Here is a 27,943-nt window from a genome sequence, read left to right on the forward strand (position 1 = left end):
AGCCACCTGGAAGCTTTGCCCGTTCTGTCGTGGTAACCAAGCTGCAGAAGGGTGAACTCCCCACCTGGAGTGAGCAACTAATTTTTCTCTCCTGGGATCCAGAGTTTGGTGCTACGTGGAAAGGAGGGTCCAAGCAGCCCCACGCTCTCCTTCATTGGAGAGTTTCTTTTATGAAAAGGGGACTGAAAGCCAGCATGTGCCTGGCTGTGCCAAGGAAGGGTTAAGCCAGGGAGACAGCAGAGCCTTGGGAAAGAGAAAGCCTCCAGTGCAAAGACAACCACTTCAGCAGTAGGCTTCAGATAGGAAGAGAACACTTCAGTTCTTGGAGCTGCAAGACCGCTGAGAGGCAGAGCTGAGAAATGGGGGAGCAAAGAGCCTGCCGAGAATCTGCAAGCCTGCAAACCGAGCCAGGCCTCCTCCGTGCAGCAGCCCAGGGCAGAGCTCTACAAACCAGAACCAGGGGACTATGAGTGCTGGGCGGGAGGGGGGGACCTCAAAGCCCATTTGCAAGTCTACAAAGGGAGAGAAGGGTTTTCACATGCAAAGTGGACTGAGATTGGCCACAAGAGCTGAAGACCTGGGGGAAAAGGAAAAGATTTAAACCGCTAAGCAATAGTTCAGATAGGAAAACATTTGCCTCGAACATAGGAATAGGCACGTAGAAATAGAACATAGATATTGATAGGTTAAGTAAGAATAGAAATAGATAGTAGAATAAGACAGGAGTTTAATTTTGCACACTAAAAAAGTCTTTGTGTCTGTGTTCTGTACCTTATTAAGAAAAACCCTAACACACAAAGGGATACCACCCACTCTGAGATCCATAATAAGCAGTAATAATAAGCATAATAATTTAGTGCTTGGAAGGGTTAATCTAAGCTCATTTGAACCCTGTAGAATCTTGAATTTAATCCTGCTCTTTTATTAGACCATATCTAGTTCATTAAGTCGTTAGACCTAATACCTTGTTATCAAAATGTACTCAAATCATTGGAAAAAGAAATTTGAGTTTTTGTAAAATGTTCATTTGAATGAAGGCAATTCCACCTGGCCAAGCAATTTAGGTTCATTTTTTTCCATCCAGAGAAATCTGCTGTTATTTTTCTCAGTAAGAAGATTCCTTAAGTTGTAATTATTCCCTTTATTAGTCTTCCTTTGTGGGTAATTCTTCTGAGCATGACTATTTGTTCCTGATTCTTTCAAGGTTCATGCCTCCTTAGTTAACACTTCAATGAAGCTTCCATGTTTTGTAACACCCTAAATATTGGAATATTAAACCTTCTAATGTTTACTTCCACAATGCTAGAAGAGAGAAGGCTATGAAATGACTGGAGGTGCCTTTCTGTAACAAGTCCTTTAAGCAAAAACTCACACATGAACTCCTTTGCATAACACTCTGAGTGCAAAAGAGCCAATACATTTGAAAACCCCAAAGGAGAGCAAGCTAGTTTGAATAGGGATGTTTGGATGCAAAAGAAAACTGCAAGCCGTTTATCAGCGTTAGAGGAATACTTAGTGCTAAATATTGCCTTTTAAGGTATTAATAACTTTGAGTATCAATCTTTGCTCAATCATAGCATGGTTGAAGCATGAATGAGACTGAAGCTTACAAGTTTGATTTATTTGGGATAATAGCTGAAAGCAAAAATATGCATATTTCCATGAATAGCTACATAATTATTTAACCCTGGAAATAAATTTTTAAAATGGTGAAAACTCTATCTCGCTTAATCAGTCCGCTCCTGGGGTTAATTGTGTGCTACTTAAAATGTTCTGAATGAACGCTATTGCAAACCCTGGATTCAATGGGGCTGTGTTCCAGCAAGGAGCAGTTGCTGCATTGTTTCTATTAAATTTTCCTTTAACTTACCTGGCATGAAAAGAAAAAGGGGATTTTGAGACAGAATTGCTCCCCATACTCTATGTTTCAATCAATCTCCTAAGTCTCCCTATTGTTATACTCTTTACAGTAGGCATACAATGACAGACTATGATGCAATAATGGCCCCGTTAATTCAGAAAGAATCTCATCACTTGACCGTTAGACAGGGGCTTGCCAGGAGATGTAATGTGCTTACAAATCACGGGAAAACATGAAAAGCCTTACATGATATTGTCAAACACCTCAAAAGAGGGATTTCTTTCAAAGGTTGCTGGAGTGGAAAATAGATAGATCTGAGAGAGAATGCCACCAATGATAAAGTCTCCAGGATGGTAATGTTTGTGAAGAATAGAAACAGGGTGGCTTGTAGGGCATTTCACAGGAGGACTGTTATAGGTTTCTACAAACATCAGTATCATTAGTATTGAAACCACGAACATCCCCATCTTACACGTAGATCTTTCTTCAAGATTTTCTGACACATATACCTTCCTTGTTGAGCTGGACATGCTGACTTGAGTAAATACTTGGATGTCTAGCTGTAATAATAAATATAATCAAACAGATAAAATATTGTCCGTCTCTGTCCTAGCTCAGAATAGATATTAATAGCAGTTAATTAGTCCTGCTTCAGTGTTTTGTTATTGATTATTTGGATTCTCTAGGGAGTTGTACAAGTAACTTGTAGAACTTCCTTGAGTGCAAAATTATACAGAAGAGAATCACCAGTGTAATGTTGTTGATCTATGCAGCTCATCAAAAAGATTTATCTGATCTCTAAAGTTGACTCTTGCAGTCTTCCACCAGACGTTTTATAAATATATTTTATTAGACATGGAAAAGTGAAAATAAAAATTAAACATGAATGCCCATTTCAAAAAGATACTTAAGAAGTGTTCTAAGTTCTCTTCTCCACTGCAGTTTCCCCCAACTTCATTTTTTGTAGTTGTTGAGATTATTATATGGTTGATGGTTAGTCATTAGTCTTCTTATTGACTCTGTCAAGAATAAGCCACTCAAGGGTTACAAGCTGTATGAAAAGAATGAAATGGAAAGGGAATGTATAGCATATGAGCTGAAGTGTTATGCTGGCTGAAATTTCATTTTTAGATGAAATCCCAAGCTTCTCTGCACTTCAGCTTTGTGGACTTTGAAGATTCAAAGCCCACAAAGTTGAAGTGCAGGGAAGCTTGTAGAATGAATCTCTGTTTATGCACCTCAACATTTCTTGTGATAATCTGACAATATAGAGTTGCCATGAGCTCATTTGACAGTTATTTAAGGTGGAGCTTTCTCGGTGGTCACTGAAGTTCTTTTGAAGGAGTTCCCAGGAGGCTTGAGGGGCCCAAGATATTTTTTACTCTGTGAAAAGACTCTTCCGATACATCTTTCAGTTTTTTTTCACCTAATTTTATTAAAGATTATAATTACAATAGTAAAAACTAGTATAAACCAAAAGAAAGTTAAACAACAGAAAGAATAAAAAGTAGAAAGGGAGAAGTAAAAAAGTAAAGAATACAAAGAAAAGAAGAAAAGAAAGTAAGGACATAATAAAGAAAAAGAAAAGAAATATATAAAGAAGTGACTTCCAACCATCATAACAAGAATAAACAATTTTAGTAACTTTTTACCTCCTCTTAAATTACACAAATGATCTCTTCTTCCCATATCCCATCTCTTATCTATAAAAAAAATCCATAAAGCATTGTCATTTCAGTCCTGGTATAAGCAAAATCCATTAAGAGTTACCAGAAATTACAACATATCTATTTAAACCTGGATCAAATAGATAAACGTAATATTCCTTCCTTTACTTCTAACAGTCTTAATCTCTACTCCATTCAGATAATGCTGTAGAACTTGATTTCATTTCATTTCTTCTTCATCCCTTCTCACAAGATTCTTCAAAGCTTTGTGAAGTCTCTTTCATAAGTCCAATATAGAAAAATGATTCAGGTCACTCTTTTGGTTTCTTGTTTGTATATCCCTTTTAATTATTAAAACATCAGCTGGTTTCTTTTGTATGTCCAGTGTAACGTCTTTTACCATGTCATTCCTGTAACCTCCACTTTCAAATGCACTTCAAGTCAGTCTTGATCTTGTCAGGAAGAATTTGTTCTTCTTCCATTACATCTTTTTGGCACCATCTACCTATAGAGGCAGATACTATTGAAACTAATTTCTAGGACCATGTTTCAAAAATATCCTTCAATATGCCCAATGTTAAAATATTTTGCTTCATTCACTAATTGTAAATTGAGCTTGAGTGTTCTTCTCTTTTAATTGTAATCTTTAGTTCCCTCTAGTTCCCTCTAATGTCCAATTTTTAATGTTTTATCTTATTATTTTTTTTAAAAAAAATCAAAATAAAAGGGTTTTCCACATAATGCCCCTGGCAAAGTATTCACCATTTCTGAAAATGCGATCAAATGGTCCAAGGCTTTAAATCAGGTACAGCTCATAGATATGTCAATCATTCCCCCTTCACATACTTACAGATGTGAAATGTCCCATTTCTTCTCATTCCACCATTGTAAAATTCCTTTTCATGTTCTGAATTGCACACTCTACCTATAGCATGTTGATGTTTGCCCATGTTTCTCTGCTTTGTCGAAGACCTGCTGCAGTGTTGGGCATAGAATGTGGACCAAGAAATATTTGGGGTGTTTCTGTATTGAATAAACAGAAGTAATGGCCAGATGCAACTACCCTCCAAGTCTGTCAAAGTCACCTTATGTGTATAATTATACAATTCAGTGAAATTTAAGCCAAAAATCAGTTTATTTTTTCATTCAAACCTAGGAATCTAAGATACTGAACTGAAAGGGAAAAAAGGGTCACATCTCTGGGCACCTCTTTCAATCAAATTATTCTCTTTGGGGCAAATATCCAACTTTTTCAAAGGGTTGTTGACAAATTTTATGTTTGCTCTCACCTGTGCTCATCAACTCATGAGCCCTTTGAATTTCTTTCTTTGCACAGCTCTTTTCAAGGCTAAAACCTGCAAAAGTTTTTGGCAGGTGTGAAAAAATGCTGTAAAGTAAGAAAGCTTTCAAAAACATATATTGTAATTGTGTATATTTATCAATTTACAAAATGCAAAGTGAGCGAACAGAAGAGAAATCCAAATCAAATCAATATTTGGTGTGACCACCCTTTGCCTTCCAAACAGCATCAATTCTTCTAGGTACACTTGCACACAGTTTTTGAAGGAACTCAGCAGGTAGGTTGTTCCAGACATCTTGGAGAACTAACCACAGATCTCCTGTGGATGTAGGCTGCCTCAAATCCTTCTGTGTCTTCATGTAATCCCAGACAGACCTGATGTTGTGTGGGCTCTGGGCTCTGTGGGGGCCAAACCATCACTTCCAGGACTCCTTGTTCTTCCTGACACTGAAGATAGTTCTTAATGACATTGGTTGTATGTTTGAGGTTTTTGTCCTGCTGCAGAATAAATTTGGGCCCAATCACACGCCTCCCTGATGGAATGGCATGATCGATAAGTATCTGTCTGTATTTCTCAGCATTGACGATATCATTGATCCTGACCAAATCTCCAACTCCATTTGCAGAAATGCACCTCTAAACTTGCAAAGAACCTCCCCCATGCTTGCCTGTTGCCTGCAGACACTCATTATTGTACCGCTCTCCAGCCCTTCAGCAAACAAACTGCCTCCTGCTACAGCCAAATATTTCAAATTTTGACTCATCAGTCCAGAGCACCTGCTGGCATTTTTCTGCACCCCAGTTCCTATCTTTTCGTGCACAGTTGAGTCACTTAGCCTTGTTTCCATGTCAGAGGTATGGCTTTTTGGCTGCAATTCTTCCATGAAGACCACTTCTGGCCAGACCTCTCCGGACAGTAGATGGGTGTACCTGGATCCCACTGGTTTCTGCCAGTTCTGTGCTGATGGCACTGCTGGACATCTTCCTATGTCGAAGGGAATTAAGCATGATGTGTCTTCTATTTGCTGCATTAAGTTTCCTTGGCTGACCACAGCGTCTACAGTCCTCAACGTCGCCCGTTTCTTTGTGCTTCTTCAAAAGACCTTGAACAGCACATCTTGAAACCCCAGTCTGCTTTAAATTTTTTGCCTGGGAGAGACTTTGCTGATACAGTCTAACTACCTTGTGTCTTGTTGCTGTGCTCAGTCTTGCCACGGTATATGACCTGTGACATCAAACTATCTTCCACAACCTCACCTTAGTAGCAGAGTTTGGCTGTTCCTCACCCAGTTTAAAGCCTCAGACACCGCTGTTTCTGTTTTAGTTAATGACCACATTTCAACCTGCATATGAAATTGATGATCATTAGCACCTGCTTGGTATAATTGGTTAATCATACAACTGACTAATCCTACAAGATCCCTGACTATGTGCAAGTGTACAAAGTGTGCAAGTGTAAGAATTGACGCTGGTTTGAAGCCAAAGGGTAGTCAAACCAAATATTGGTTAGATTTTGATTGTTCTTCTGTTTGCTGACTTTGCATTTTGTAAATTGGTAAACATAAAACAATTACAATATATATATTGAAAGCATTCTTACTTTACACCATTTTTTCACACCTGCCTAAAACTTTTGCACAGCACTATAAGTTTAGGCAAACAGAAAGAGCTTTGAAGAATCCAGGGAAAATATCCCATAGGAACTCTGCTCAATAAGCAAAACTTGATCTGGTCAGTTCATGGTGGGTGGAGAAAGGATGAAGCATTGTTGTTGAGCCATCTTGATCCATTTTCCTGTCCAGATCATTTATTTGATTTATTTCCTATTTTTATGGCAATAATAGCAGGACACACAGACCTCGTTGCCCAAAATACTCATCTGGGCATGGTTCTACCCTAGGGATGGCAAAGCTCATATTCCAGAGTATTCCGCACACATTGTCAGATTCCAAAGCTCCAAAGAATACCACCTCTGGGGTTGAGGAGTGTAACATCTTCTCTGATGTTGACTGAGTAACTGGCTAATGAGTTTGATCCACTCCCTAAACTATCTGCTTGACACAGCTCTTCTGGTTGCAATGCTATATTTTCTTTTTGTTACTTATGATAGTGGATTCCAACAAAAATGACTTCAAGAATGATTTGAATATGTTTTGGAGCACATAAATAATGAAGTCGGGGAAGTCGCCACTTTGGAGGGCAGACTCGCAAGAGAGCCAATGCTTCATGCAGCACCATTTTGTCCCCATCTTCACCCATCCTGCTCACACAAATCCAGATGAGAACAAAAAAGTGCAGAAGTAGCAAAGTGGAGAATGCTTAAGACAAGTTGGTGGGTCATGACTATGATACCCTAAGAGGGTCAAAGGTTCTGGTGTAGGACATCATAGGACATCACACTGTGTCATTGACAGAATTGTCAATGGAAAGTTTTCTAAAGTTGTCATTAGACATAAGGGTTTTTTTTTTTTTATTGCTGTCACTAATTACACCTTCTCTATCTCTTGCCATGACAGTGAGGAAGACCAGAGGTCATGACTGCTGTGGTGAAAAACTTTTTTTTTTTAAGGTGGAACGTCTCCTATGACTTTGATTCTGAATTGATGACTATTCTGCCGTAATTATCAATTCACACATAACTATTTCAACTTCACCTCTTTGCCCTGGAGACTTGCCATAGCCATAAGGAAAAGTAGAAAAATATTTAATGAAGGATAATGTAGACTTACAGAAAGAACATTTTTATTCAAGATGGTGATAATTAGAACTTTGGTTTTAGTGCTCGTACCTCAAGTGATGTGTGATATTCCCATAGTGAAATGTAGCATCAGTGACCCTCTGCCTTTCCTTCACAAGCAATATCAGTCAGGAGACCTCATTGTTGTGGATTTTCTATCTCAGATCTACATCTTCTATATGATGATAAACTTTCAAAAACGTCCTTCCAAAGAACTATTTGAGGACATTGTGTAAGTTTTTTAAAGACACATGCATAAAACAGATTATTTTGAATTCTTAGGCCTATTTTTACATTCACATTAGCCTCAGCTCCAGTATCTGGTGGGTGGCATCTTCATCATCCTCCACCTCCTCCTCCATCATCACCTTCTCTTCTTGTTCCTTCTTCATAATCCTCACCCACTCAGCTCTGCTGAGACAACCTTTCAGCTATGCTGAGAAGAAATCTTTCAGTTGCCCCCCCTTCCCCCCTAATTATGTGATAATAACCAAGAATTCCACAGAAACAATTTGTATTAGAAAAAAAAATAGAACATAGGAAAGAGGACAAACGTTTGTGAGCTATGTGATAAGATACTGTTAGGCTAGAATGTTCCTAAAGCAGAAGTACTTTAAAGGAATGGTTGAACTGGGAATATACATAATCTCCTTAAGATGAAAAGGGGTCCTGTTCATTACTGGTCTAAGCTTTATGTTCAGTGCATAAATCCGTTGTGTAACTAACAGTTTTCCCTGGTAAAGGATGGGTTCTTCAGTATCAGCTCTTACTCATGGGAGTTGGATTTTGCAAACTGGGTGTTGTAGCAAACTGCTCATTGTGTCAAGCACATTCTCAAGGAAGCCTTAGAACTACTCCAGTGATTTGTGTTTCCATCTGAAATGCATGTATTTCTCAAGTTTCTCAAAAAGACAAAAAACAAAAAACCATTATGTATGCATTTTAATTGATGCAAGCAAAGTTTTAAAGGAAATTGCATGACTGTCATTCTGAAATTTGCACCTCTATCCTTTTGGAAAGCAACAATAAATGATTGCAGTTGAAAAAGGAAATCAGAAAAAGATTATTACATGAGGGAATATGAACTAGAAGAATGTTGAGGCAAAAATTATTCTTAGCAGAGATAGTTATTCAAAGAATATGAAATTTGTCCTTTTCCAGGCTATTTTAAATAGATAGATAGATAGATAGATAGATAGATAGATAGATAGATAGATAGATAGATAGATAGATCGTAATGATAGTTTATCATATTCACCTGAAAGGAAGCATATTAGCAGATTGTTTTACTGAATGCATGTTAACAGAATATATCATTCCCATTCCAGGGTCATGACTCCAATCTACCAGCACATCTTGGCATTAGAATTTGCCATCAAGGAGATCAATACAAATGCCCATATTTTATTAAATCATACCCTGGGTTTCCATGTCTACAATAGCTACTTCAATCCAAGCTGGACCTATCACGCTTCATTGGAACTCTTCTCTACAAAGGGCTAGTTCATCCCTAACTACAAGTGTGATAGGCAGAACAGGCCAATAGCAGTCATTGGAGGACCTGTTTCTGAAGTGTGTCTCCACATGGCTACCATCCTGTCCCTGTACAAGATGCCACAGGTATGGTGTTTCTATGGAGCATACACCAAGTAGGTAAAAGTCTATCTACTATTTTCTTCTTTTTATGGAAGTATTCATGCCCTGGCTTTTGGACTTTAACTATTCTGTTTCTTTGCTGTTCGGAGGTTGGGGGACTAGAGGATTCATGGGTGTGCTAAGCCTTCCCAATGAATAATGCTGTCATTTTCCCCCTTCTTTAAGGGAAACAGTTGCTAAAATGGTGGAGTATCCTCAGGACTGCAGTGTAGAAGGAATATTTAAAGGGAGAATATACCACTTTGCCATTCCAATTCCCATGAACTCTATTGAAAGACAAGACTGAGAGAGGAATGTGGGAAACGATATATAGAAAATGAGATATTGGGCAGTTTTAACTTTTTATTTTTGTTTTTTGCTTTAATACGGACAGAGAAATAAGATCTTAGTGGAAATCTCGCATCAATTGTATCTAATATACTGTAAGAGAAATTCTTGTATTGTTGTTGCAATATAACATTGGAAACCCAAGAGTTAGGAAATATGTTACAAACATTGCTTTAGGCACAGAACACTTTATGTTCACTTTCTATGAAATTTGCATGGTGTAGATACTAGGAAATTCTGGTCCAAGTATGTACCATAGGTCAATACTGTAATGCAGTTCAGCCTTGAGAGTGACAGCATACCGATTTCCATGTACATTTAAGGACAGATTTCACCATTTTTTCCCCTAGTCTATACTTTCATTAAAGATTGGGTAGATTCTGAACTTCCTGGTCTGTTAGTATGCCCTGAAAATGAATGTTAAATATAGATGAATTCCTGAAATATGGATTGGATCTTCATTTTTATTTTGAGGGTTAAAATGGAGAAATAGTGCAACTACAAACCAAATTTTTAAAATGTAAACAACTTGTTTCATTTGCTCAATGGCCTAAATATTTATTTTTCTTAGCTAATATATGGCTCAGCTCCAGAAAGTAATACAAAAAACTAGGTGGTTTTATACCAACAGTTGTTCCCAAATATGGACCATCAGTACAAGGGCATTTGTCAATTATTGCTGCATTTCAGATGGATGTGGATTGGGGTCCTGTCTATGGAAAATGACAATGTTGAGAAGTTCCTACAAAGTGTGGTTCCCATGTTTGCCCAGAGAGGGATCTGCTCAGCCTTTGTTGAAACATTTCCAATAATTCATTATTCAAACCGCATTGCTGAGTTGATTGAAATGGGCCTTGATATGTACAAGGTGGCTATGACTAGCACCGTTAATGTAGTAGTAGTTTATGGTGAAATTGAGGAAATGATCGTTTTGACACTTTTCATCAATCTGCAGTCTGATGATGCACCACTAAAGAAAACAAATAAAGTCTGGATCATGACACCTGAGATGGATTTCTCATCACTTCCCTTTCTAAGAGATAGTGACCTAGGCTTCCTCCATGGTGCTTTATCTTTTGTAATTCATTCTGAAAAGGTGTTGGGATTCCAGGAATTTGTTCAGATGAGAAACCCTCTATTGGAAAAGGAAGACAGTTTCATCAAGATCTTTTGGGAAAATGCATTTGAATGTTCCTTCTCCACCTCTGGAATGGAGGAGGAGGATGAGTTCCCCTGTACTGGAGAGGAGAAACTGGAGACTCTTCAAACACATCTGTTTTCAAAACAGGGACATTTTCCCTACACATCTGTTTTCAAAAAGGTTTCTAGGTTCCAGCATTTCTTCCAGCTCCAAGAAAGGAACTGATCTCATTTCTGCAATTTATGTTTTATGTGGACATGTATGCAGGCTAAATATGAAATAATGGTTCATATTCTTATTCATTATTGAAAACGTGGAGGATGGAACTAGGTGATCAGCTATACTGGGCTTGATACTTGCTAACAGTAAAAACAAAAACAGCTGAAGGGGTGGAAGCCGTAGGAACCCTGGGAGAGGGGGACTATGGGATCCTAGAATTCCCTCTATTGCAGGCAGGGACAACCGAAGGTGGCCAGATTAGTGTTCCAGACTTCAAGACACCTGCCTTCAACACCCTAAGAGAAGAAGTAGGAGGGATTCCATGGATGGAGATCCTGAAGGGAAAAATAGTTCAGAAGGGTTGAGAAATTCTGAAAAATGAGATTATTAAGGCCCAAACGGAAGCAATGCAAAAGGTAAAGACAAATGAGAGACAGTTGATGAGGCCAACAAGGTAACATAAGGAGCTTTCTGAGAAACTGAGAACCAAAAAGGGCAAGTTTGAAAAATGGATAAAGGGTCAGAAACAGAAGCAGAATATCAGGAAATAGCCCAGGTCTGAAATGGTGGAGGCAAGAAGGCTAAGGGTCAAACTTAGCTGAGTCTTGTAATGGACATCAAAAATAACAGCAGCAACAACCACTGTTGTTTAGGTATATGGGAGACAATAAATAGTTAGTCTGCTGGTTGGAAAAAATGGCAAGAGGTGACAGACTACAGGGAGGAGGCTGAACTCTAAATTCTAAAAAATGGGATTATTAAGGCCCAAATGGAAGCAATGCAAAGGAGAAAGACAAATGGGAGATAGTTGATGAGGTCAAGATGATAGCATAAGGAGCTTCCAGAGAAACTGAGAAACAAAAAGCACAAGTTAAAAAAAAAAATGGAAAGAGGGTCAAAAACAGAAGCAGAATATCAGGAAATAGCCCAATCTGCAAGGATGGAGGCAAGAAGACTAAGGGTCAAAATTGTCCCTTCTAATGAACACCAAAAATACCAGTAACAACAACAAGAACGATGGTTATTTAGGTATATGGGGGAGAAAAGAAAAGTCAATAAATAATCACTCTGCTGGCTGGAAAAAATGGCAAGATGCTGACAGACCACAGGGAGGAGACTGAACTGCTGAATTCCTATTTTGCATCTGCCTCCTCCCTGTGGAAAAAAAAAGTAGTCCAACTTGCCAGAAGCTGCATCATGAGGAACAGAAGAGATATGCAGATCAAATTGGACAAGGCAGTGGTGAGAGAACACCTAGCTGCTTTGAAAGGCTGTAAGGGGCTGAGGATGGATGGATTACGTCCTAGAGTGTGAAAGGAAGGGATGTGACCTCAGAATGGCTAACGGTCATCTTTGAGAACTCTTAGAGTATAAGGGAAGTGGCTGAAATGTTGCACTCCTCTATTCACCTGGGCATGTTAATCGTTCCCAAAGGAACTGAAAATTGTATTTTTTTATTCCTTAATTTTTTTCATCCTCCTGATATTTAGGTCTATAATGTGTGTTAATTGTTTTACTGTACATCTTTGTGCTCTGATTGCCACATCATTATAATCATGATTAGCACTATTTATTTATTAACATTTTAACACTATATATTTATTAATAACACTATAAATAACATTTATTAATAACAATTGTAATCAACAATGTTACAATTAAACAATTTAAATGTTATTAATAATAATAATAATTACTAATAGCACTAGTAATAACACTATATATTTATTAGCATTTTTATTACGTTACCTAAACTTCCTGCTTTCAGCTTTAAAAGCCTTATTATTGATCAGTTTGAAAGGGGAATGAAGGTTACCTCTTTGTGTTAACAGTTTATGAGTGGGATACCCTTTCCTTATTTGAACTCTCTGACTAGAATGAGAGCTGTGATGTCATTCTTTCATACCAGAAGTTTCATGACTCCTTCATCCCAGAGAGGGGCCTATTTCTTGGCACTGCACTGCCTCTTAGTAATCAGGTAATGCTTAAAAGCGTTGAGTGGCCACTGATACATCTCTGTTCACTTGACTTTCTTCCAAATCTAGCTCAACCACTTTATGAGAAACATCTCATTCAACAATACTGCTGGGCAAACAATTTCTTTCAACCAAAAGGGAGAATTAGAGACTGGATTTGATATTATCAATTGGATCACATTCCCTAACTTCTCTTTTCTGAAAGTCAGAGTTGGAAGAGCAAACCCCATGGATTCCCAAGAAGTAATGTTCACCATCGATGAGGATGCTATTATATGGCCAAGGAGGTTTAACCAGGTATGGTCCAGTTACATTTTGGCTTGTGGATAGACATCATTTCACCATTCTATGAGTTCTCTTCATTCCATACTCCCAGACAGCAATTATGTTCAGACACACAGTATTTCAGAAATGACAAGGTCCCTAAAGATTTTCCAGCACATCTGGGTAACCATTCCAATGGGTGATTCCTTGGGTGCCTTGTAAGATATGCGTATGAACGGAAGGTTGGGGACATTTATGGAAGAGCTTTTTTGCAATTTGACTCAGAAATAGAAGAGAACATTTTTGCCAGCTCTCACAGAATAAAATAAGTTGGTCAAATAAAAGTTCAGAATCAAACATTCAAAGCTTACACAAAGCTTCAGTGGGTAACAAGGAAAGTTTTCTTGCAGCAATTTGGATTTCATAGAAAAAGAAAGCAGAACAAAAATCTATCCAGTTTGCGAACACCTGCATAACTTATAGTCCTTGTTTAATGCTATGGAGTCCTTAGTATTGGTAGGTCTGAGTTCTCTCTCCATCTGAAGGCATCTTTCTCTCTTGCTATTAAACTGAAACAAAAGGCAGACCACACATGACAGCAGGTAAGCAAGCAAAGTAAAATGATACTTCTAAATCTGGTGTAACCATTAAATATTATTTTTTCATAAAGAAAAGGCATTTTCTTTCTCCTCCATGAACAGGTCCAGCCTCTATCTCTCTGCAATAATAAATGCCATTCAGGTTATACAAGGAGCAAAATAGAAGGGAAGCGATTTTGCTGCTATAATTGTCTTCAGTGTCCACCTGGGAAGATTTCCAACAGGGAAGGTAAGAGTTATAGTATAGATATTTCCCAGAAAATACAACTCTATAGTATTTGAGCCAGAACAATACTGAATATTTTAGAAAAATGCTCAAGGTTAGCTGTTATATTTGGCATATGAATCCAGTAAGGAAAGTGATCATGACCTAATGAAAGATGGATTCAGCTCACTCAATTAAATCCAGCATCCATACAAAGCAGTGTGTATTACAGCAAAGATCATGGAAATGTAACTTTATTGGAAATGTGCTAATGTAGACTTAAACAGCCCTCTTTTTTAACAATGGAACATGTCATTTGCATATTTCATTGCAATTTGTAATTGGCTATTTAATTTTCCAGACACGGATGACTGTTTCCAATGTCCAGAAGATCAATACGCAGATGGGAATCGGGATTCTTGTCTTCCAAAAGTTATAACATTTTTGATGTATGAAGAGCCTTTGGGGATGGTTTTAGCCAGTTCTGCTTTTTTCTTTTCTATGCTCACAGCTGCAGTCCTTTGGATCTTTATCAAACATCAGGACACTCCCATAGTCAGAGCCAACAACCAGAATCTCACCTACATTCTCCTTATTGCTCTCCTGTTGTCTTTTCTCTGTACTTTGTTATTTCTTGGCAAACCTTCCAAGGTGACGTGTGTCCTTCGTCAAATTGCCTTTGGGATCATCTTCTCCGTGGCTATTTCTTGTTTGTTGGCTAAAACCATCATTGTGGTTCTGGCTTTCATGGCCACCAAGCCAGGGTCCCAGATGACCAAATGGGTGGGGAAAAGATTAGCCATATTTATTGTGTTGGGCTGCTCATTTATTCAAGGAATTATTTGTGCGACCTGGCTGTCAACCTCTCCCCCATTCCCAGATGCTGACATGAATTCAGTCACAGAAGAAATAGTTCTGGTGTGTAACGAAGGGTCTGTCTTGATGTTCTACTGTGTCTTGGGCTTTATGGGCTTCCTTGCTATTGTCAGCTTCACACTGGCTTTCCTAGCAAGGAAATTGCCTGATGCTTTCAATGAAGCCAAGTTTATCACTTTCAACATGTTGGTCTTCTGCAGTGTTTGGTTGTCTTTTATTCCAACATACCTGAGTACGAAGGGAAAATATATGGTTGCTGTGGAGATCTTCTCCATTATAGCTTCTAGCGCTGGGCTACTGATTTGTATCTTTTCTCCCAAATGCTACATCATTTTGTTGAGGCCTGATCTGAACAAAAAAGAACAGCTGAAAAGAGGAAAAAAACAAACAGAATAATATAAATTCTATGGCTGTTTCCTATTCTGCAGCAGGTATGGGGAAGTATTAGGAATCACATCTATTCCAGTAACATTTACTAACACGTAACCTCTCTTGAATTTTCAAGATTAGAACTCAGGATAAACACATAATGTAATTGATTCTACTTCCTTTACAATTTATATATATAGTTGTAACAAAAAGTATATGAACCTTTTGGAATTTCATGGTGTTTTGCATTAATTTGTCATAAAATGTGATCTGACCGTCATCTAAGTCAAGAATATTGACAAATATAATGTGCCTAAAATAATAACACAAAAACAATTCTGATCCTTCATGTCTTTATTGAACACACTCATTCAACATTCAAAATGCTAGTGGAAAAAGTAAGTGAACCCTTGGAATCAATAACTGGTTGATTCCCCCCCCCCCCCCTTGGCAGCAGTAACCTCAACCAGGCACTTCCTGTAGCTGTGGATCAGACCTGCACATCGTTCAGGAGGGATTTTAGCCCATTCTTCCTGACAGAACTGCTTTAGCACTGTCATATTCTTTGGACGTCTCATGTGTATGGCTCTCTTCAAGTCATTCCATAGCACCTCTGTTGGGTTGAGGTCTGGGCTCTGACTTAGCCACTCCAAAAGGCGGATTTTGTTTTTCTGAAGCCGTTCTGTTGTGGACTTGCTCTAGTGTTTTGGGTCACTGTCCTGTTGCATCACCCAACTTCTACAGAGTTTCAGCTGACATACAGACATTCTCACATTATCCTGAATAATTTTCTGATAAACTTGGGAATTCATCTTCCCCTCAATGACTGCAAGCTGGCCAGGCCCTGATGCAGCAAAGCAAGCCCAAATTATGATGTTTCCTCCACCATACTTTACGGTTGGGATGATGTTTTCCTGATGATATGTAGTGCCCTTTTTACACCAGATGTAGTGCTGCATGTTCTTTCCAAGTAGTTCAATCTTTGTTTCATCAGTCCACAAAACATTTTGCCAATACTGCTGTGGAGTGTCGATGTGCTCTTTCGCAAACTTCAGGCGTGCAGCAATATTCTTTGTAGTAAGCAGCAGCTTCCTTCGTGGTGTCCTGCCATAGACACCCTGCTTGTTCAATGTTTTACGTACTGTAGAGTCATGAACACAGATATTTTTGGCTAAACAGCTGCATAAAAAGCTTGAAAGTTTCAATTCTCAATAGCTTTAAAATAGATTTTAAGAAATATTTAGTTCAAGTCTAGGCTTTTGGTGAAGAGTTATGTTGGGCAGATGCTCTCCCAAGGCATGGAGAGTGGCTGCAGCTGAGTACGCTGGCTGGGAGGTGGATTCTGGCTGGCATAATCTCCCTGGATCAAAGGGAGATTGTGAGATAAACCACATGTGCTCCAGACAGCGGTTCCTTCTAAGTGAACTGCAGAAATGAAAAAGATTTTGTAGCAGGCTCGGGAGTTGAACTTCTGGTAGTCTTGGAATTTCATTTATCCTCCTAATTGGAGTGGAACTGATATGAACATTAAAGCATTGTTTTCCCCATTTCTTAAGCACTTTGAGAAGTATTTAATTACAGATGAAGGTAGATTTCCTCTGTGGTAAAAATAAGACTCCTTGCGGTGTGTTAAACATTTGAGATTACACACACACAAACACACACACACAAAGGGAAACGTTGATTTAAAGATTCAAAGCATATTTGTATAATAGTTTAATTAATAGAAGATGTAAGAGTTTTAAAATGGACAAGGGCACAGTCTTTTTTCTTATTTTTCTATTTTTATTTTTAGACTTCTTACTTTTGATGAAAATGCTATGGCATAATTTTTCACTAAGCTAGTTAAAGAGACTAGCCTAGCCTGGGAACGTTTGTTTGCCCTTAAAGAGTATATGTGATTGGTGGAATCTGCATAACAAAAGATAAGGTAAAGAAACAGATTGTGGCATTTAGTTGTCTTGGGGATGTGATACCTGTGGTGGCTGAAGCTATCAAGAACTATTAATAAGGGGGGAAAAAAGAGAGGCTTGTCTTTTTATTTTGCCTGCTTGAGACATCTTCACTTTGGGATTAAAAATGGCTGCTAGAAAAATGGCAAAGGAGGGAAGAAGGGGTTCCCTGGAGCAGTCTGTAGCAAAACAAATAAATAATTACACAAGATGTGCTTCAGAAAAATTTTGAACAGATGGAAAATAATTTAAGCAGATGGGAATAAAATGGATCCTTTGTAAAATAAGAGAGGAGATGAGAGAAGGTTTTAAAAAATGGAAAGTTCTATAAAACAAATATCTGGAGAGGTAAAACAAATGACAGAGTGGAATGTTAGAGAGTAAGGCAAAGGTTCAAGGCAGAGAGTTGGAAAGAGAATTGGATAATCTTGCTTTACAGGAATTGAGAGAAAGCATCCTGTTTGAGATTTAGTGCTGATCCAGATGTTCAAGGTGAAAATATTAGAGAGTGGCTTGTCACTACTTTGGCAAATTTTTTTGGTCTGGAGCAAGAACATATGGAGGCAGAAATTGATAAGATTTATAGAATAAATTCCAATTTTGCCAGAATGAGGAATATCCCTAGGGATATTTTGGTGCACTTTGTTAGAAAGAAGACGAGGGATCAAGTCCTTCAGCAGCATTTTAACAGAAGATCGGAAATGGATAATGGTGACATATTTGTTTTGAAAGAGATTCCTATTAGAACCTGGCATAAGAGAAAAGAATACTCCTTCTTGGCTGAACAACTGAAACAGAAAAAGATCCCATTTCAATGGAATAAACTGGAAGGGGTGATTTTTTACTTTTAAACAGCAAAGATTTAGACTGAATTCTGTTCAGAAGGCAAGAGATTTTTTTAGAAAGATATGAAGGAGAATTTGAGGAGATAGAAATGCAGGTTGAGGGGAGGGGGGCGGTCTGCACAAATCCATCTTCTAGGCCAACTGTGCCATTCCTGGACTGGGAGACCTTGCTCAGAGTCACTTCCCATTTGCATTACTGCAACAGACTCCACATGGGGCTGTCTTGAAGACCATCCAGAAGCTGCAACTGGCTCAGAATAGAGTGGCACATGCAATTTTGGGTGCCCTGCAGTTCTCCCAAGTAACACCACTGCAGCGTGAGTTGCACTGGTTTCCAGTTGTCTTCCAGGTGTCATTCAGGGTGCTGGTTATCACCTTTAAAGCTCTACATGGCACAGGGCCAGGTTCCTTGCAGGACCGCCTCTCCCTGAGCATATCTGCCCATCATATTAGGTAAGAGAGTGTGGGCACATTCCAGAGCCCCTCCATTAGATGTTGGCATGCCTTCTTAGTGGCCGCCCCAGCCCTTGGGAACAGCCTCCCACCTGAGATCCAAGGGATCTCTATCCTTTTTAATCTTCTGAAAGGCTGTGAAGATCTGGCTGTTCCCCCCAGTGCTGGGCTAGGATGGGGTTTGAGTGCAAGAATAATTGAGCTGGCATCTGGAGGGGGGGGGAGTGCTTTTGTTTTTAACATATTGTTTTGAGCCACCTAGGGTCATGTTGGGTGGCCATATCAATCCTGTAATTTAAATAAAATAAGACTTTCAGAAGGTAATGCAGTTAAGCTACAGAACATCCATGTGGATGAGCCAAGATGACAATGTTTTAAAAGAAAGTTCAATTAAATTTAAAAAATGAGGCACTGTAAAAATATGTTTTTTGCATATGAACTGGGAAGTTCCCTTGAATAATTCAGGACTGATTATTTCTCAGTGTTACGAGACCATAGATTTAAATGCAAATGCTTTCTCATGGTCTATACAAAATAGCACACAAGACTAGAACTTACATTTTTCTGTTGTTTGGTCTGCTGTTTTACATGAATCTAGACAGGCAGATTCAGAGGCATTTCCTTGAATGTTTCAGTAAACCAGTAATGTTTCAGTAAACTGGATGTTAATGCTACACATCGAGCGATCTCCTTGAGTTTATTATTACTGGCACTCTTAATACTTTAGCTGATTAGATTGATTGTTGAATATTTTTTTTTACAATTTTGTTATTATTTAGGGATGAGAAAGGGGATAGAGGTTTTTTTTTTTTTAGGAATAATAGAGAACGTGTTAAGTTACTGTTAATACATACACTTGTTTGGAGGGAGGGGGAAGTCATCTTTCACTTTTCTTTTTTTCTCTTTTCTCTTTGTTTTCTTTTTGTTTGTAGGTTTTTTAGTTTTGTATTACTTTTTATTTATATAAAATTTTAATTAAGATATGGAAAAAAACGGGGACAGGTAAACAAAAACAAATATATGGCTTTATTATGTACATATTTTAAAATGAAACAAAGGCTACGTATACTGAGTTTAATGGCATGTTAGTAGTTTATGCTGGGAAAATCTTCTATTTGCTTTGGTGGTTTCAATTTATAGACATGCAATAATCGCCCTAATCTTTTCAATAGGGTTATTATTCTACCTTGAGAAATATTTTTGAGGAGCAAAATAAATCCGAAATTGAAAACTGCTACCCAGCTCTAGGGAATGAGAGGTTAACTAAAAGGCGAAGTAAACCATTCACAGTCGGTACCAGGGTTTTTAAAAAGCAATGTAACAATCACCTATGACATAACAAAAACAATAAAAGATCTATAATTAATAAAAGGATGCCATCCTCATCCCCACAATGCAAAGCCACAAAGGCTTCAAAGATCTTGCCATTGAAACATAACCCCAATTGTAGTACTGACAGCACCCAAAATGGTACCTCTTTTGAGGACTTATCATGGTAGTAGACAACTTTGGGATTAGGCAGTCAATAAGATAATTTTTAATGTTATTTTCTCCTTAGGTGCTTCCTGCTGTTCAGCTCAGGCCTCAGTACAAGAATATAAATCTTTGGGGAAAAGATGCAGACCAATAAGCCAGCACTGGAGGACAAGATGGAAAAGATTTCCACAGCCACAATGTATTTGCCCTTTGTGCTTAAATAAGTGGGAACAAAGGACACCCAGACACTGCAGAAGACCAACATGCTGAAGGTGATAAACTTGGCTTCATTGAAACTGTCAGGCAGGTTCCTGGCCAGGAAGGCCACCGTGAAGCTGATGGTAGCCAGAAAGCCCAGAAAGCCCAGGACAATGTAAAACATGGTGACAGATCCTTCGTTACACTCCAGGATAATTTCTTCCATCATGGAGTGCATGTCAACAACTGGAAAGGGGGGTGCAGTTACCAACCACATGCTGTAAATCAAGGCTTGAATAAAGGAGCAGGAAAGAACAATGGAGCAGGCCAGGTGCTTGCCAGACCATTTTCTCATTCCAGGTCCTGGTGTGGTGGCTATGAAGGCGAGGACCACAATGATGGTCTTGGCCAAAACTGAAGAAACAGCTATTGAGAAGATGATGCCAAAAGCTGCTTGTTGAAGGAGACACATAAGCTTTGTGGGTTGTCCAATGAAGAGCAAAGTGCTGAGGAATGAAAGCAAGAGTGAAATGAGGAGAACATAGCTGAGGTTCCGGTTGTTAGCTTTGACGATGGGAGTCTCCCTGTGCTTAATGAAGAGGTGAAGCACCAAAGCTGTGAGGAAAGAGAAGAAAAGGGCAAAAGCAGTGAGTGTGATTCCCAAAGGTTCTTCAAATTTCAGGAAGCTTATTGTTTTTGGAAGGCACTGATTCTGGTCCTTGTTGGGATGTTGATCGTCTGGACATTGAAAACAGTCATCCAAGTCTGTTAAAAAAAAAGGAAGAAGCAGCAACAGCTGCTTAATAGACTACAGCTGTATGCATAACAAATATATAATACATTTTTGTACTTAAGTCTCAGTTGTGAAAAGAAAAAGACACAATAAAAGTAACAACACAGATCATAGGATCACATTAAGAGGAACGTGAATAAATCATTATCTTTGCATTGTCACCAAATATTGCTGTCTTTCTCCTTTTTATTTAAGACCCTAAAATAGCTTTGCTCATGTTGGTGTTTCTTTGTATCATAAAAAGATACAATAAATAAAGTTTCCACATTTCATTACAATTTAATATTTTTACTTTTGGTACTATAATGTGGCTGGTTTTAACTGCCAAGGTGAGCTTCAAATAAATGTGCCCCACAGTCACCAAAATAATGAGACACACATGAGTAAAGCTCCATCCTTTCTGTCCCAATGTCTGATGCAAGTATCTAAGTGGCTGTTTTTGTGTCATGAGATCATGGTACAGTTTCTCTCTTTTGCCCTTTCCCACAGACACTTATAGGCTGTCTCTAAGCAACATGTGATAAATGTGAATTTGGTGAAAGTGAAAAGAAAGTAAGACCCATAAGTTGCTTTTCAAACGCCATGATCTCCCAAACCACTAAGTCTTCAATCACCCTTTTTTAATGACTCCTCAAAGCATTGACATGACATGAAGCTCCCAGGCTGTAGGTGAATGCACTTTTCTGGAGCAATTCTTACTCTTTAGATAAGAAATCTTCCCCTCTGGGCATCGATGGCAACTGTAGCAGCAAAACGGTTTCCCTTCAATCTTGGTCCGACTGTAACCAGAACTGCAATGGGCATTACACAGAGAAAGAGGGTGTCCCTGCAGAGAAACATGAGAGGAGAATTTTTTATCCTTCTTAAAACAGATATTGCAGGTATATGCATAAAGATTATACCTAGGGATCTTTTATAAAAGTATTAATTAACAGTGGTGAGGAATAGAGCTGCAATGAAAGAAATTCAAAGGGCTGATGAGCATAGGTGAGTGCACACATCACATTTGTCAACCATCACTTAAGGATGCTGGATATTCCCCCCAAAAACATTTATTTGATTTAATGAGTACCCCACAGATGTGACCCTTTTTCCCCTTTCAGATCAGTACCATGGCAGAATCCTAGGTTGGATAAAAAAATAGATTGCCTTATGGCTTAAATTTCACTGAATTGTACAATCACACACATAAGGTCACCTTGACACACTTGGAGGGCAGTTGCTTCTGGCCATTAATTCTTTTCTTCACATACAGAAACACCCCAAATATTTGTTCAGCCCGACTCTATACTCTTGCACTGCAATAAGGCTTCAATAAACTAGAGAAATCTGGGCAAACGTTAATATGCAGTAGGCAGATTGTGTAATTCCAAAATGAAATTAAGAACATGCAAAAGAATTTTATAATGGTGGAATGGGAAGAAATGAGATATATAACATCCATAAATACATGGTGGGAAATTGATGGACATGCCTTACTAAGAGGTCTACCTGATTAAAAGCCTTGGGCCATGTGATCGCTTCTTCAGAAATGGTGAATATTTTGCCAGGGGCGTTCTGTGGTGCCGTTCTTCCAACTTTGACTCTAACAAAGGACTGATTTGGAAATGTGATCCAATTGATAATATCAAATCCTGCTATTAGTTCCCCTTCTGAACTAAAGGAAAGCATTTCGCCAACACTGTTGTTAAATGAAACACTTCTCAAGTAGTAGTGAAGCTACATGAAAATGAGGTCAACAAATCATTGTCTTCATCATGAGCATCATATTAAATAAATACAGTTACAATCAAATTCTTAAAGGCATTCTTTCTGTAAAAGACCTAGTCTAGTGTCCCGATTTATCCCAGGTGTTTGGAATAGCCGGTTTCAATTCATTCTTTCCAGTTTTCCTTTTGGAGATTCTCTTGCTTTTCACCTAGGGAAAGCTCAAATTCTCATTCTTCTATTTAAATGTTACGGCAGAGTTAACTCCCTATTTTCCGAAATAGCAAATATGTCAGTTTTGAGAACGTGCGAGCTGTCCATGTTCATCTATCTTGCTAGAGCATGAAATGAAGGGAAAAGGAAAAGGAAAAAGAAAAACAGAGAAGAAATGAAGCAGATCATCTTCATTATCTTAGTTCCAGTTATCAGGAATGGCTAATGAGTTGAACACTCTTTTAAGGCAATCCTATGAACTGGGTGTGAAAGGGCAGCCATACCATAGCTATTGTCTGAATGTCTAAAACTCTGCAGTGATGTCAGAATTTCAACCACTGGGTTCAAATGCCTGAAGCTCCTAACACTGTGTTTACATCAATTCTCCAGTATTACTGATCTCAGGGAACTACCTGCCAAGGTTCTTGCTTGAGAAGTTCCTGTCTCTGGTCATATCGTCTTGCTCCTTGATTCATTGAGTGCATAGCGTGCAAAGCTTCTGCCATCACATGGACAGCATTATATATACTGTAGCTGTGGCTGGTCATGCTCATTTCAAAAACTGACCCAGGAAGGTCCTCCAGGTTCTCCTCTCCAGTGCAGAGTTCTTCTGCCATTGTTTCTCCAGCAGCATTGGAGAAAGAACACTGAAATGCCTCTTTCCAGAAATCCCTAGAAAAACCATCATCTTGTTTAGATGTGAGCTTCTGGTGCTGAAGGAACTGATGGAAGGTCAGCACTTCCTCACTGTGAACTGCAAAGGAGAGTGCACCATGGATGAAGTCCAAGGGCCAGCTTCGTTGAAAAGACATTGAGGTGAAATCCATCTGGGCTATGAAGATCCATACTATGGGTTTTATTAGGTTCTGTTCAAATTCAAAGACATGAAGCATTACCCTTAAAATCACCATATTTTGATTTTCACCATGTACAACTACTACATTAGCAGTTGCTCCCATAATGGTTCTAGTAGTTTTCTCTCCTTCTGCAACCATTTCAGAGATTTCAGTGGAAAAATTTACTTGTGGAAATGTTTCTATAAAATCAAAGCAGACACCTCCCTCAGCAAACAAAGGGAGCTCATTTTCTGAAAATCTCTCCCCACTCTGGTCATGAATGAAAATCACTCCAATCCACGTCCACTGGAAATGTAGCAGCAGGTGGAGAATTCCCTTATATTGTTGGTTCATGTCTGGAAATATCTGGTGAAGGAAAACTCTTTGGTAGATGTCACTCATCACTGGCGAGGACCCATATGCCAACTAAAGAATACAGCAAACAGTCAAGAAGGACAAGTGTTTGAGATATTTTGTGAATACCATTAATTTGAGGAATTTCACCATTTAGGAATTGCTGGGAGTGTCCTCAAACATTAATTATTTTCCAGTGCAAACTTTCAAATTCAGTGATAATTTGGGGTTTGTGAAGCTTGAATGGACTTTTCTTATGATATGTGTAGAATCATCTATATTAATGTTCCCATGCATTCTGAAGATCATAGTAGTTTACGTCCTTTGTAATTTCACACATAGCTGAAGCAAAACAGCATAAGAAAACAGCAACAAACCAAGAGAATCTAGATTCACTGCCTAGAGGAGTAGCAGTCACCTATCTTTGGTTAGAGCCTGCATCAACTTCAGAGTACTACAGGGGAAAGGGAATATGGCCAAAATTTTCTTACTCAGAAATGTCCCGGTTTCCTTAACTGTTGCACATGAGCGTTTCTCTTTGGGAGTTCAAAGTCTCTGAAATGACACCCAGTTTGCTTTTGAACTTAAGCTATATGAGCAGGATAATGGGAACTCAGTCGCATGTCAAATATGAATCACTCAACTCTCGGTCATATTTCTACTGCTAAGAAGAGGCATGAATGGTTGTTTTATTATTTTGGCTCATAAGCCAGGATCAGCAGTAAAGACAGAGAGCTGTCCTGGAATAGGGTTGCTCTTCAAATAGGATCTGCCCCTTTTAATTCCATCCTAACTCCCTAATAGTATCAAAGTCAAAAGTAGTGGGTGCTTAACAGTATTGCATGAGGACAGCTCACCTGTGGAATCTTGTAGATGGACAAAATGGGTGCCATGAAGAGACACGCATCAGCATTAGGTCCCCCAATAACCGCTGCTATATTAGCCTGAACATCACACTTGTAGTTAGGGATAAATTTGTGCTGTGTGGAGAGGAGTTCCACTGAGGCACGGAAAGTCCACTTGGCCTGGAAATTGCTGTTCAACACATGGAAGCCCAGCGTGGCATTAGGCAAGGTCCTTGGACTTTCATTAATGGTCTTTATGGCAAATTGCAAGGCTAGCAGATGCTGGTAGTTCTGAGTTATTACTCTGCAATGAGAAGATTGCCTTTTTAGTAATTAGATCTTGTAATCTGAACAGATCACTGGCTCTCCATGGAACAAATTTCTTGGAAATTTCTTCTTTCTAAGAATAAATATTTAATAATAATACAAGAGGGGAGAGATTTTGACTACTTATTTTTTTCTGTATTTATCCCAGGTTTTCAGTACATTACTTATTATTATGAACTGTTCTCATAGATTGCTTGTTTCTGGCTTTGTCGACCTAGAGATATTTATTCAAGCCACCTGGAAGCTTTGCCCGTTCTGTCGTGGTAACCAAGCTGCAGAAGGGTGAACTCCCCACCTGGAGTGAGCAACTAATTTTTCTCTCCTGGGATCCAGAGTTTGGTGCTACGTGGAAAGGAGGGTCCAAGCAGCCCCACGCTCTCCTTCATTGGAGAGTTTCTTTTATGAAAAGGGGACTGAAAGCCAGCATGTGCCTGGCTGTGCCAAGGAAGGGTTAAGCCAGGGAGACAGCAGAGCCTTGGGAAAGAGAAAACCTCCAGTGCAAAGACAACCACTTCAGCAGTAGGCTTCAGATAGGAAGAGAACACTTCAGTTCTTGGAGCTGCAAGACCGCTGAGAGGCAGAGCTGAGAAATGGGGGAGGAAAGAGCCTGCCGAGAATCTGCAAGCCTGCAAACCGAGCCAAGCCCCCTCCGTGCAGCAGCCCAGGGCAGAGCTCTACAAACCAGAACCAGGGGACTATGAGTGCTGGGCGGGAGGGGGGGACCTCAAAGCCCATTTGCAAGTCTACAAAGGGAGAGAAGGGTTTTCACATGCAAAGTGGACTGAGATTGGCCACAAGAGCTGAAGACCTGGGGGAAAAGGAAAAGATTTAAACCGCTAAGCAATAGTTCAGATAGGAAAACATTTGCCTCAAACATAGGAATAGGCACGTAGAAATAGAACATAAATGTAGAAATAGATAGACAGTAGAATAAGACAGCAGTTTAATTTTGCACAATAAAAGAGTTTTGCATGGGAAAAAGAAATACAGTTTTTGTGTCTGTATTCTGTACCATATTAAATAAAACCCTAACACACAAAGGGATACGTCCAATCTGAGATCCATAATAAGTAGCAAGCACTGGAATACAACTTAGTGCTTGGAAGTGCTAATCCAACTTGCTCATTTGAATCCTGTAGAAAATTGAATTTAATCCTGCTCTTTTATTAGAACATCTGCAGTTCATTACCTCTTTAGACCTAATACCTTGTTAACAAAATAAATTTGAATCATTAGAAACAGAAAATTGAGTTTTGGTAAAATGTTCATTTTAATGTCAGCAATTCTACCTCGCTGAGCAATTCAGGTTTATTGTTTTCCCATCCAGAGAAATCTGCTGTGATTTTTCTCAGTAAGAAGATGCCTTAAGTTGTAATTATACCCATTATTCGTCGTTCTTTGTCGGTAGCTCTTCCGATGGTGACCATCTCTTCCATATTCTCCTAATGTTCATGCCTCCTTACTCCCTACTTCAATGAAGCTTCCATATTTTCTAACAGACTGAATATTTGAATATTATTGTGACTAATGTTTACTTCCCCAAGGAAGGAAGAGGGAAGACTATGAAATGACTGGAGGCGCCTTTCTGTAATAAGTCCTTTAAGCAAAAACTCACACATGAACTCCTTTGCATAACACTCTGAGTGGAAAGGAGCCGATACATTTGAAAACCCCAAAGGATAGCAAGCTAGATTGAATAGGGAAGCTTGTATGCAAAAGAAAACTGAAGGCCTTTATCGTTTTATCAGTGCTGCTAAATATTGCCTTTTAAGGTATGAACAACTTTGAGTATCAATCTTTGCCAAATCATAGCATGGTAGTAGAATGAATTAGAATGAAGCGTACAAGTCTGATTTAACTATGTTAATAGCAGAAAACAAAGATACACGTATTTCAATGAATAGCTACATAAATATTTACTCCTGGAAATAGATTTCTAAAATAATGAAACCTCTTTCTTGGTGAATCAGTCTGCTCCTGGGGTTAACTATGAGCTTCTTAAAATATTTTGAATAAACACTGTTTAGTCCAATCCCTTGTACACCCTGGATTCAATGGGACTTTGTCCAGCAAGGAGTAGTTGCTCCATTGTTTCCATTACATTTTCCCTTAACTTACCTGGCATAAAAAGAAGGGGATTTTTGATACGGAATTGCTCCCCATACCCCCATTATTTCACTAAATCTTCTAAGTCTCCCTACAGTTTAGTTAGAATTGTTATAACCTTTATACTGGGCATACAATGACAAACAATGATGCAATGATGGCCCCATTAATTCAGAGAGAATAACATCACTTGAGCATGAGACAGGGCTTGCCAGGAGATGTAATGTGCTAACAAATCAAGGGAAAATATGAAAGGCCTTACATGATATTGTCAAACAACTCAAAAGAGGGATCTCTTTCAAAGGTTGCTGGAGTGGAAAATAGATAGATCTGAGAGAGAATGCCACCAATGATAAAGTCTCCAGGATGGTAATGCTTGTGAAGAATAGAAAGAGGGAGACTTGTAGGGCATTTCATAGGAAGACTGTTACAGGCTTCTTCACACACTAGCATCAGTAGTATTGATGCCACAAACATCATCACTTTCAATGAAGACCTTTCTTCAAGATTTCCTGTCACATATACTTATCTTGTTGAGTTGGCCATGCTGACTTCAGTAAACACCTGAATGTCTAGCTGTAATAATCATTATAATCAAAGTGATAAAATATTGTCTGTCTCTGCCCGAGCTCAGAATGGAT

The 27,943-nt window shown here is 38.8% G+C and overlaps 2 protein-coding genes across 2 annotated transcripts; one reads left to right on the forward strand and one right to left on the reverse strand.

Moving 5' to 3' along the window:
* The first annotated feature begins 10,191 nt into the window (after window positions 1-10,191).
* LOC148215262 (vomeronasal type-2 receptor 26-like) lies at window positions 10,192-15,224 on the forward strand. The gene is made up of 2 exons (XM_088143964.1): window positions 10,192-10,783; window positions 14,314-15,224. The coding sequence occupies exons 1-2, from the start codon at window positions 10,192-10,194 to the stop codon at window positions 15,222-15,224; spliced, it is 1,503 nt and encodes a 500-aa protein (XP_088000090.1).
* A 4,482-nt stretch (window positions 15,225-19,706) lies between these two features.
* LOC148215263 (vomeronasal type-2 receptor 26-like) lies at window positions 19,707-27,367 on the reverse strand. Its single transcript, XM_088143965.1, has 6 exons — window positions 27,315-27,367; window positions 24,882-25,173; window positions 23,248-24,096; window positions 21,614-21,740; window positions 20,252-20,886; window positions 19,707-19,775 (listed from the first exon to the last, which is right to left on the reverse strand). Exons 1-6 carry the CDS (start codon window positions 27,365-27,367, stop codon window positions 19,707-19,709), a joined length of 2,025 nt encoding a protein of 674 aa, XP_088000091.1.
* Between the last annotated feature and the right edge of the window lie 576 nt (window positions 27,368-27,943).

The sequence above is a fragment of the Python bivittatus genome, unplaced genomic scaffold (assembly GCF_059951505.1).
Source record: "Python bivittatus isolate LINGU-HERP-01145 unplaced genomic scaffold, Pbiv_v1 ctg000430_np1212, whole genome shotgun sequence".
NCBI classification, from domain to species: domain Eukaryota; kingdom Metazoa; phylum Chordata; class Lepidosauria; order Squamata; family Pythonidae; genus Python; species Python bivittatus.